The 12414-nt window shown below is 32.5% G+C and overlaps 1 protein-coding gene across 2 annotated transcripts in view; it reads left to right on the forward strand.

The window, feature by feature from the left end:
• Positions 1-10919, forward strand: part of ARHGAP5 (Rho GTPase activating protein 5) — a 36722-nt gene extending 25803 nt beyond the window's left edge. For both annotated transcript variants that reach the window (XM_010087241.1, XM_010087242.1), the window contains exons 3-6: positions 1094-1171; positions 2349-2480; positions 4238-4343; positions 8480-10919. In XM_010087241.1, the coding sequence (XP_010085543.1) occupies positions 1094-1171; positions 2349-2480; positions 4238-4343; positions 8480-8810 (647 nt within the window). In that variant the 3' untranslated portion in view covers positions 8811-10919. The remainder of the gene's footprint in view (positions 1-1093; positions 1172-2348; positions 2481-4237; positions 4344-8479) is intronic.
• The last annotated feature ends 1495 nt before the right edge of the window (positions 10920-12414 follow it).

Genomic DNA, 12414 nt, shown 5'->3' on the forward strand with positions numbered 1-12414 from the left:
TCTAGAATGCGTTCAATGACTGAGCTATGATGGTAAAAAGCCAAGAGATGTCATAAAGCTCTATAACATGAATTTTTAGATAGAACCATGTACTGTTATGGAGATCTAGCATATAGGTAATTTTGCACCCATACAGGTAACTTGGAGAATTATGGAACTATAAACTGCTTATACTCCTTAATAGGTTCTAAATTAACAAAGAAAAAGATCTTGGGTAATGGTATGATTAGCAGGAGGGACACTTTCATTCAGTGAGTAGCTGTGGGCAAAAAAGATAGCAATGTGATCGGAAGCATAATCACTGGAGTGGAGTGAGCAAGTGTGTGTGTGTATTTGTCCATGATAAAGGTGTATTATTTTAGTGTTGTTTACCTAGAATGGCTGCTGTAATTATGGCAACTCAGTAACATATAGTAAAACAAAGCAATAATGAGAAGCCTGGACAAACCTCTGCTTCCTAATACTCTTCTCCCTCTCCCCTCTTCCGGTTCCCCTTAAAGACTTGTAAATGATGTGACAATTTCAAAATGGATGCAAAGTTTATAAATGGTAAAAGGGAAAGTACGTTAGAAGATTAAGTCCTTGTCTCATACAGGAGTGTGTTACACCATAAAATTAAAAAATCAGGAATCAATTACAAATGCCTGATTTTTCTGCAGAATACTTTATTACAGTTATTGCTTGACATAAGCCGAAATAGCGAAGACAGTTTTTAAAAATGTAAATCCTGTGGGTACCAAACCCCAGAATTTATGTTTTTGGTGATTTAAAAAAGAGATGCAAATAACAACAGTCTCATAAAGATCGGGAAGAGAATAATTTTTCGGTAAATTATTCCACAAATGCCAGCAGTCGTGTTCTTGTTACCCTACAATAGTGTTTCATCTGACTTATAGTAAATGGAATAGTGGACTTGGTAGACAACTGTTTTTTGTGTTTTGGTAGTCCTATATCACTGTAAGAGTTAACATATTACTTTTTAGTATTCCTTCTATTCCTAGTTTTGGTTTCTGAATTAGTAATTATGACTGGCTCTGTTTTGCTCTATAGTATATACAGTTGGTTTTGAATATTTTTTTCTTCCCCTTCTAAGGATTATGTACTGAAGGCCTGTACCGTGTTAGTGGGAATAAAACAGATCAAGACAACATTCAGAAACAGTTTGATCAAGGTAATGACAAATTTTATAATTTAAAGCCAAAACAGAACTTGAATTCTCCATGGATTTATCATAGTACAGTATACAAGGGTTGTATTTTCAAACTGACTCCCATAGCACTGAGTACTTAATGCTTTGTTAGGTTATATTGGTATGGTCCAAGTTATTACCAGTAAAGCTGTGTATAAACCAAAATTGGGAAAGAATCTTGTTACAGCTGGTTTTAAGTGCTGTTAAATAATTTCTAGGTGGTATTATAGTGTTTAAAGGAGTTGAAATGTAGTCCTGACTGCTCCTTGTGTTAATAGTTCATCAACCCTAGACATTAAGGCATTCACTTCTCCCTCTTGTCCCCCAAAATGTAGTACTTCTTGATACTTAGTTTATTGAAAGCTCTCTTGAATAATATGGATTAAAAATTAAATCTTGGTAATAAATTTCTAACACAACCTTTCTCATGCTAAAATATAATGGAATATGGTTGGTAGATTATGCTGTTCCCTTTGTGTTAAAAGAGATGGTCAGCATGATTTTTTTCCTTCTCTTTTCTCATTTAATTTATGATCTCAGTTGAAATTTCAAAATGAAAACTCTCCTTAAAAGTTCTTGAATATTAATAATGAAGTTGCACCTGTGAAGAAAAATAAAATTCTTCCTAGATGATGATTAAATGTACTAGGTTTTTTTATGCCTCACTATGCTGTTTCAGATAATCTGAGTATAATGCTAGATTTGTGCGTGTGTGGTCACTGGTATGTATTGTCTTTTTTTTAAAAGGCTTCATGAGGTCACATGAACACAACCATGTGAATTCTACAAATTGATGTACCAGTTTTTAAAAAAAATGTTGGGACATAGAATTTGAAACTTATTATTGGGCAAAGTTGATTAATCAGAAGCTAGTCAATGGCAAATGGAAAAGGATTTAAGTCTGCATGGAGAACTGGACAACTTTATTTTTCTGATCTTCTACTGTCTTCTTATGCTGTCAGATTTTCTTATTTTTGATTTTATGTGGGTCAAAGTGATGGCAGCATATCCGTAGGTTCACCTTTTAGTGCACTTTTTACCAAATGTTTGGCAAAATTTTCATTTTCAGAGTTTTGAATAAATTATTGTTTTCATAAAATACTGTGAGGAATGAAAGCTGTGGGTTTTACTTACGCTGCTCTTTAATTTTGTTTTACAGATCATAATATCAGTCTAGAGTCTATGGGAGTAACAGTAAATGCAGTGGCTGGGGCTCTTAAAGCATTTTTTGCAGATCTGCCGGATCCATTAATTCCTTACTCTTTGCATCAAGAGTTGTTAGAAGCATCAAGTAAGTAACAAACAATCTTGTCTTGATCCAGTTATATTGATTGCCCTTACTGCAATTTTTACTTCGTTGTAGGTTGAAAGGAGTAGCTGCACTGAAATACTTTTTTAAATTGCTTACTTAAAGCACTTAAAGTGTACATGTTTTTATATTCTTTAAAATTAACAGACCTATATGATTAAATAAACATAATATGTTATTTTTTCAAAATAAAGTGTGGCTTATTTCCCCTTTTCCTAGAAAATTGAATTGGGGAAATCTACTTTTTTTTCCATTCTGTATTAGTGTTACATATAATGAAAGCTCTTGAAACTGTATTGCAGTTGTTAATGGGAGGGGGGAACCCTTGAATTCAATGTCTTACATTCAAAGTAGGCTTTAAAAATCATATGCATCTATGCAATATTATCATAATTCTCTTTTAGATGTTTTTCAAATTCTTTCTGAAATTCCTGTGAGATTAAATGCTTAATTTTGTTTGCCTCTAAAACATTTTTCAGACACTTCCAAGTGAAATGACTAAGTTGTTCCTTTTTTTTAAAGAGTATCCTGCTTGTACTGGCAGCAAACTGTATCAGAAAAAGACTGGTACACATTTTTGCAGGATACAACTGTGACACAGAGTTAATGAGGTTTTTTTTGTTCAAAACTTGAAAGTATTAGTGTAAAGCTATCTAAGGCTTGGGCCTGGACTTGATTAATATATGGTCCATTAGAAATTTTGTATTTTTGAATGATACCTGTAGCTACCTATTTGTTGTATTTCTGCTGTACTTTTCAGTCAGATTGGTTGTTTAATTAGTTAGGTTTTATTTCTTCTTAAAAGCATATCAGTTAAATTTCAGTCAAAGCATGTAATAGCTTAGACTGTAAATGGACTTACTGTTTTAAAATGCCATTAATACTGCTTTAAGTTTTTATTTGGTATATATCAGTGCATATTTAACATTATTTCTATGGTACTAGGGTACATCAAATTTCTTTTTAGCAATGCAGTCAAATAATGGAGGTGAGCTTGTATTCCTTTCATGATATGAATCATCATGGAATAGAAGTATATTCTGCAGAAAGTATGGTTCTACAATACTTTAGAGGTATTTTCCACAAGTGTTTTAGCAGCAGCATTAGTTATTTTTTGTTTGGGTTTTTTTTTTTTACAGTTACTTTATTCTATAATCCTTTTGTACATGTTGCTTATTTCCTCTTTGAAGCATAAATAATGTCCCTTGGGCCTGTGGCAATCCCTGTTCTCCTTTAAACAGTATGTTTAAAATAGCTGCACCAAGCTCATCCATAATTTTTGATTTATTTGAATAACTGATAAGCTTAAGATATTCTAAGTTCATGTGAATGTCTTCCTTCCCCCAAATCTTTATGAAGCTTCAGTCTGAATAAATCTTATAGAAATATCTAAGTCATAACATTTTGCAAGCAAAGGAAAATCTAACAAGAAATGACCCTGTCACATTATCATTGTACAAGCCAGCAGTGACCTAATCATGTGATTCTTTGCTGTTAAACACGGATTAATAATTCTGCTTAAATACAGAAAAATATTTTGTGTTTAGATAGTTACCTCTGTAATAAAAAAGTTATTTTATGCATTAGTATGTGCAAATAGGCCTTTTATCAAATATTTTCTCACTGAATATTTCTCTGTGGATCTCTTATCTGTGCCATTATACTAGTAAGATGACTTAGCAAGAGTTTATTCAGTATGTCTTTCTAGATGTATCACAAAATGTCACTTATTTCTGTAGAAATCCTGGATAAGACAGAACGGCTACACGAGTTAAAAGAAATTGTGAAGAAATTCCACCCAGTGAACTATGATGTCTTCAAATATGTAATAACGCATCTAAACAGGTTTGGTGTTTTCCTACTAAACTTTTGTTTAAGTTGTAACATTTGCAAAAAAGGTTGTTAGTAACAATGAATTGACTACCAGAAATGAAAATTTCATGCTGCATTGCTCATCTGTTAGTATAAAATGTAGAAAATAAAACTAGGGGTTAGAGGTTGATTAGAAAAGGTTTGTATATTCGTTCTTAAATTTTATAGGTGTATAAATATCTGGCATCATCGTTACTATAAAGCTATAAGAATGACTTGTGTACATAACGAAAAAGCTTGAAAGAATAACTGTGCACCACAGTTACAGATTATTTTATTTTATTTTTTTCAGGAAGTAGCTATTACAATCATAGGCTAATATAGGTTTTAAGGGATCTGAAAGTCATTTGGCCTAAATCCACCCACCACCCCTCTCCCGACCACTTGAAGCAGAGCTAGCTTCAATCACAATGTAAAATACAGCACCCAAAACGCCTGCTGAATAAAAAGTAGAACAAAGCCTTAAGTAACAGTAAATTGGTTACACTTGCTTCCTAAATCTTGCTTCTTGCATCAAAATATAATCCTTTTCTCTTTAAAAATTGTTTTTCTGTTTACTAAAATAATCTGGTATTACTAGATGTATACTACCTCATAATGTGAACCTTTATGTGCACAAGTGTACAATTTTCCGTCATAGAAAATGGGGAGAAAGAGACCAGTTTACTCATGTTTCTTTTTAATCTGAAATGGGATTATTCTCTGAAATCCACTGAATCAGATTAACTACATTATTAAAAAATAGAATAAACATTGTCAAAGCTAAAATAACTTTTTTTTTTTAACAAAAAACTTCGTTATCCAGTAATCTGTCACTTCAAGACCAGCTTGTGTTATTTTATTTTTCTGCATTTTTAGACAGAATCACAGAATTGTTGTAAGGGACCTTTGGAGATTGTTTAGTCCAACCCTGTTGCTTCAACAGAGGCAACTAGAACAGATTGCCCAAGACTGCATCCAGTTCGATTTTCAGTGTCTCCAAGGGGCGAGACTCTCCACAGTCATTCTGGGCAACCTATGCTAGTGCTCAGTCACCCTCAGAGTGAAAAGACAGAATTTCCTGTGTTTGTGCCTGTTATTTTTTGTCCTGTCACTGGACACCACTCAGAGTCTGAATCCATCTTCTTTACACCTTCCTATCGGATGTTTACGACCCAAGATGAGACTTGACCTGAGCTTTTTCTAGGCTAAGCAGTCCATAAGTATAGGACTTGTTTTTTGAAACAAAAAATACAACTATTATCCAGATGAGTTTGTTATTGAAATATGAGAGACCAATAATCATGAGAATATAATAAATGGCAACAGTGAGATGATCTTTTCTTTAGTGTGATAAGCACATTTCAGAGCATACTAGTTATCTAATTGTGGTTGATCAACTGTAAGCAGAAGTGAGTTTTAAAGATGGAGGTGAAATGGAACAGTGTTGGATTGACATTGGTGTTTTTTTATACTGGCTGTGTTTTATGTTTGTTCTTGGTGGTGACTCCCTGTATATGTAAGGGCTAATATGCCATAGTATCCTTCTGAATCATGGGCAAAACATAAGTGTACAGCTTTTAAAGTGTGATCATAGAGCAGGTTTAGAGCATTCCTGAAGAGTTTGCACTGGAGGGAAGGTGTCTGGACCAAGAGAAACAGACTTTTAATTTTTCATTTTGAATTAACATAAAAGAAGATGAACAGACACTTGATAAGCACTTAAAAGAAGTTTCTGAAGTAGTTTGGGAAAGTTTGGTAGCAGATGGCTTACAGGTTGGTAGCTTTTTGTTTACCCTTAGAAAGGACAGAGGTAAAGTTTAAACACAGGAGAGAATAAAGTTGATTGTTATGTTTAATCTTGTTGTGAGCTGTAACTGGGAAAGAGGTGCAATGATCTTCCACTCTTCTCACTACTAGCCATAGGTTCCCATTGCTTCGTTTGTTTGGTCTAATGATTATTCAGCTGCAGCATGTTCTAAAGGAAAACAGAAATAGGGGAAATCTAATTTTCTGCAGAATATACTAGCTGATCTCAGAGACCCTGTGGTCACCCTGTGGTCTGATGCCAGAAAGTTGGTGGAGAGGGTAAGAATGAAATTTCAGCTGCTGTCCACAGCAGCAGCAGTCTACAAGTAGATCAGATGAGATTTAAGAAACAATATGAGAGAGACAGCAATCAGTGAACTCATGACGGGGGGGAGAAAAAGGTGCATGAGAAAACCAAACAAAATCCAATCCTAGAGGTGCTTAAGGGTGTCGGAGGGTATACGTTTTAGCCTATGCAACTGAAGAAGCCCCTTGAAAAAATGTTAAATTCAAAGCAAAAATGGCAGGAAAAAAAGCAATCTGCAAAGTAGGTGATCTGGCTTTTATTTCAGTTTTATTACATAGCAGGTGCTATTTTGTTCCCCAGTTTATAACTTTGTTGTACTTTGTTCTCTAATGAAACACCATTATAGAGTTTGAAATCCCTTTTTGGTTTTTTTAATTGTACTTATTTTAGGGACAAGGTACAGGCAGTTCTGATTCAAAACTCTGACAGATTCATTGTCCCATCACCGTGTCTTACACTTAAATTTTATTTTATTCTTGGTGACAGTCTCACTCATTGTTCTATCTCTAGAGTATAGGTAGGAATTTATACACAGAAAAATTGGTATAGGAAGAAAACTTGAATAAAAATTATAAGCTTACATTTTTTTTAATGTTTAAATGAAGTTAAAATGTAATTGTTTTAGGGAAAAAAATATTAATGTTATGATCACTCAGAAATAGTGTCCAAATATCCTTTGGACCAAACTTATTCAAAGCAGATTGAGAGGTGCTATTTGTGTACCCTCACACTGTTTGGAATAAGTAATGCACATGCTAAAATGGAAGTCTACCCTTTATTGTTACCACTATGCATGCATTGTAAATGAGTGAAAATATTTTCTTATAGCATTAATTCTAGTGTTTACTATGGTTTTCACAGCTTTTGAATGTATGGACTACAGCCAGCTGTCAGAAATTCTTGCAGTCTGCTCTTGTTAATCATCAAAACTGTAACTGACAAGTTGCTGAAGTTTTAATTTCCATCTATTTCTGTGGGTCAACTGTAGCTCAGTTACCTTTGTGCTGTCTACTGTAATACAGGAATTGCATGTTCCCAGCTGTATAACTTAGGTGTTTGTCGGATTTATTAACACACAATTTTTCATCTGTCTCTCACTAATAACCTCTAGATAAAATTGTGATGTTACTTTAGAATGCAAAGTATTTTTAGAAAACAAAATATCCTGGCTCTTTCTAGCCTATTACTAGGAAAAGCAGTGCATTTTTCTGAGGAGACATTTAATTGTAGATGATAAATTTTTTAACAGGATTGTTTGTCGGTTTTTATGTTTTTTTTTTTCTTGTAATAGTATTGCAATAGTGAATTTAGATCATAAGTGAAGAGCCTGTTTCAGCCCCTGTTTAAAAGTAGGAAACTTCTAGGAAGAGAAACTCAGTTGGAAACCTTTGCGTTATACATTGAAAAATAAAACAGAGCGAATATATGTTGATGTGAGTGAAATTTACGCTGATTATGTTCTCTACAGATTGGCCAAATTCTGTTGCTGTCCAGTAAGAAAAAACCTGCAGAGATGTGCTTTAATCAACACTTGATTTTTTTTGGATTTGTGTTTATTTTTAACATGTGATCTAATATGATGCCTTTTTCTTTGAGTGCATAGATGTTAGTTAATACCTGACTGTCCTGCAATAAGTAATTTCTGTCATTTTTCTTCTAGACATTTTAATTGACAGAATTTTAATTTTACAAAATCCTGTAGCTCATTGAGAAATTTAAAGTTTGTTTATTGGCACTTCAAATTGTTGGTGGAATGTTGAATTTCTTTCTCGATTAAAAGCTTAATCAGATTTATGTTTGTTCACTGTCCAAATCTGGAAAAGTCATGGTTTCTAAATTTTATTCTGCATAATTCCTTAAAGAAAACAAGAACGGTTGTTTTATGGATAGCTAGAGGAAAGTAATAAAAATCTTGAGATTGTCCAATGATAGTGCTTACAGAGGGCTATGAAAATATTTGTAGTTGATTGCATACCAGTTTAAATTCATTGTGTGCATGTTGTTCTCATTTCAGGGTTAGTCAGCAGTATAAAACCAACTTTATGACTGCTGATAACTTATCAATTTGTTTCTGGCCTACTTTGATGAGACCTGATTTTGAAAACAGAGAATTTCTTTCTACCACCAAAATCCACCAGTCGGTTATAGAGACCTTCATTCAACAGTGTCAATTTTTCTTTTACAACGGAGAGATTGTAGAAGCACCTAACCCAGCGGCATGTCAGCCGCCACCTTCCAATGCAGTGCAGATGGTGGAACCAATGGTACCTCTTCAGCTACCACCGCCACTGCAGCCTCAGCTGATACAGTCACAATTACCAGCAGATCCTCTTGGTATTATATAAATAGAAGATGATTGCAGGCAGCCTGGCACTGGACACTAAAGACAAGGTATAGACATGCATGTTTCAGGATACAGTAATGTACTTCATATTTATGAAAAATAATTCCCATCCAGCTGATTGGACATCTTTTTGTTATATCCTGTACTGTGTTCCTCATTTGTACACACTGCAGAAAAAAGCTGTGATAAGCATGACTGGAGAGTTTAATTTTTAAAAGCAAAAATTGCTATAAAGTACAAAGCTGCTGCTGCATGATACCTTATTGCAATCACTATATCATTCCTGTGGCGGTTTGTCACAATATATTGTGAATAAAATTTTTCTATAGAAATTTAATGATTTACAAAATTACATTTATGAAACATTCAATGCTTACAGCCTGCTTTATGGCTGTTTTTGTTATTTAACATGCTATTTTTGGCAATTTTATTCACATTCAAGCATTCTGTGTAAACAACTAAAGCCCAGCTATAGTTTATTTTGTAGTCTCCTGGCTACTTATGTGACGGTATGCTTAGGATGGTTTATGGAAGAATGCAAATGCACTGTTGAGAATTTTACAATCCCTCACTATCTGTCTTTATTTGTAAGTAAACCTGTGGACAGTTTGTTAAGGGTGGGTGAACTTGCTTATTATTTCTTACAGCACAATACCAAGGACATGCTTGTTGTAAAAGTGAGTTTCAAATATTGTACAAAAATTTTGATGTTGCCTACTTATTTCTTTATGTTCCATTACTGAACTAAACATTTTGTAAAACTGTTAATTCTGTAAACAGCTGCATGTTTAAAAGATCATTGATGGTCTTGTAAACTTAATCTAATATATTTTAGATATTTTAATTTTTCCCGCTTGGGAATACATGTAGTGTTTAGAAAATAGTTCATGACATTTTCATATAAGGTTATATAACTTTTCATACATAAACATGAATTTTGTTGTAGTAAAATTCTCTAAACCAAACAATGTTTTAATCTAGGACTTCAATTAATCTATTCTTTAAATCTATTTTTATGTGACCCTTTAAAGATATACAAAAATGCATTGCTAATAGATAGCAATAAATACTTTGGGTACTGACAATTAACCTCTTTGGAGTGTGTATATATAAAATCACGTAAACTCGTATTCATATTTTTTTCCTGTGGTATGTTATACTAAAAATTCAAATGACTTTTTTTTTTTTTGCACCATTTTTTAAATTATCTCCTTTTTTTTCCATTTATTTTCTTTTTACATAGGTACCAATTTTGCTGTAAAAGAATGCTGCTTAATTTAAACAAATCTTTTGGTTAAATATTTTGTTAGTGGTAAAAAAATTTAGAAGGTTACAAATTGTAGCGAAGGGGAGACCATAGATAAACACTACCTGCGAGACTTTTCATAGCAGCTTTTTTTTCCTTCATGCTCAAAATATACCTTTTCAGGTCTGCAAAGAAGAAAAAGTTTTGGCTCATTCAGCTGCTAGAGTGTTTTGTGTAGTTTAAAAAAAAAAAGCTTTATGATGGTCACTGTTGTAATCTTCACTTATAACAAGATTTAAGATCGTCTTGTATGTATTATAGTAAATAGATGATTTTGAGAATTAAGGCTTTTAAGAGTTTGATTTGCTCCATTTTCCCAAAATAAAAATTGCCTTTTCCACTTATGTCCTAGGTATTGTACTTCTAATTTTGACTTGGATTATCATTCTAGATTACTATAATACCATAAACCCGGCTGCTGTTTGAAGTACATGTATATTATAAATTATCTTGATATTGTGTTATATTCTTGCAAGTAATTATCTTTTCTAAGAAAACATAAAAAAGAAAAGTCAACTCTATTCCTATTGCAAAGCACACAGGAATTAATAGTACAATAAAGCCTGTCCTGTAAATTGTAGTATTCTTAACTTGTTCTACTTTACCTGTTGTCTATATAGCTTTTTATTTATAGTTGTCAGTCTAATCTTGGCATGTTTAGCAAAGAAAATGAAACTTCAAGAGTTTTATAAACTATTTCTAGGTTGCTAAAGAATTTATTTTTCTACTGTATATGGTATAGACAAAGCATCACCTGTACAGGAAACAAGTCTATTTCTAATAGAAATAAGCTTAAAAATAAATGCCAGTCATATCCATATTGAAAAGTTCTATCTATAAAGTATCTCCAGTCTTTGTAATGTGAATTACCTTTTAAACTTTCTACAAATTCCAAGTACTTTGCCATAATATTTAACTAATCTTTGAATACTAATTTTTAGAATAATGTACGTTCAATTTCATGATGAACTTTCCTGTTGAACTTGTGATCAGAAATTTTTGCAGTATCATTTATTTCTTGTGTATGATGTTATGGCTAAATAACTTAATGTTTTAAAAAAATCTTAACACATATTTGGCCAAATGTTAAAGTGTTATTACATTTACTGGCTAAAACATAAAAGAGAAATAATAAGAAAGCATGTCCTGTGGCGCTTGATTGTCACATGGAAGAGACCCTGCATACTGTTGGCATTACAGAAGTGTTATATGCAGGAATGTGGATATGTGTGTATCTGTGTAATATATGCAATTTGATGTTTTTTATGTGTTTGTGTCTTTATGTACACAAGCACATGTGCACAGACTCGCATGCACATACACCCACAGAGTAAAGTTTTTAAAAAATATTAGGAAACTATACCATCATTATTAAAGATTTATAATAGAGCTTTCTCTATTATTATTTTTATTAGTGCTATAAAATGAGGAAGCATGTCATTATATACGAATTCCTCATACTTTGGCTCATGTAGTCCCTTCTAGTTTTAATGAAAATCCAAACAATAATAACTATATTTTTAATGTGAGCATTTTTACAGTAATATCTATCTTGATAAAGATACAAATGTATATTATTTTTGGTTGAGCATCTCAGTGACACTTTATGGAGTAGTTTGTCTTTTTTATGTAATATTGGTATAGAGATACTGCAGTGTATTGTCTTTCAAAGTTTTAGCAATTTTAAAATCCCAGACCTGAGTTATGAAAGTGCCATTTTAAGTAATGCTTAACAGGATATTTCAAAATTCCTTACCCTCCATGATCCTGTGGAATTTTAACATATATAATGTAAATAGATTGCAGATGTCAACTTAAGTGAAAAGAAACATTTTTGTTGTTGTATGTTTTCTCCATTATTTGAATCCTGGTTGCTAGGAAATTATAGGTATGTTTATTTTTAGTTACTGGAGTTTAGCTTCCAATATTTATGATAAATATAGGAAAATTATCAATTGGAGATTAAAAAAATTGGCCTTAGCTTACCTGCTTATTTCAGTTTTCTTCAGTAATTGTGATGCTGTTTGTCAACTGAAAAAATTTACACATATATAAAAAAATTTTAAAGTCAAAAATCTTGTTCTTTGTTTATAATGTAATCTTTTGTTGCTACATCAGCAGAATACTGCAGTGAATTAAATATCAGTGAAGCTTATTCTGTATAAAAGATGCAATGAATAAAATACTAAGATGCTTACTGCGTATAATGTTCAGTTTAGTTGCCTACTAAATTTTTAAAGGCAAAAGCACCCTATCTTTCACATACACAGAGATGAAATTTAGGAGTAAATATTGCTAA

The sequence above is a fragment of the Pterocles gutturalis genome, unplaced genomic scaffold, assembly GCF_000699245.1.
Source record: "Pterocles gutturalis isolate BGI_N339 unplaced genomic scaffold, ASM69924v1 scaffold361, whole genome shotgun sequence".
Lineage (NCBI taxonomy): Eukaryota > Metazoa > Chordata > Aves > Pterocliformes > Pteroclidae > Pterocles > Pterocles gutturalis.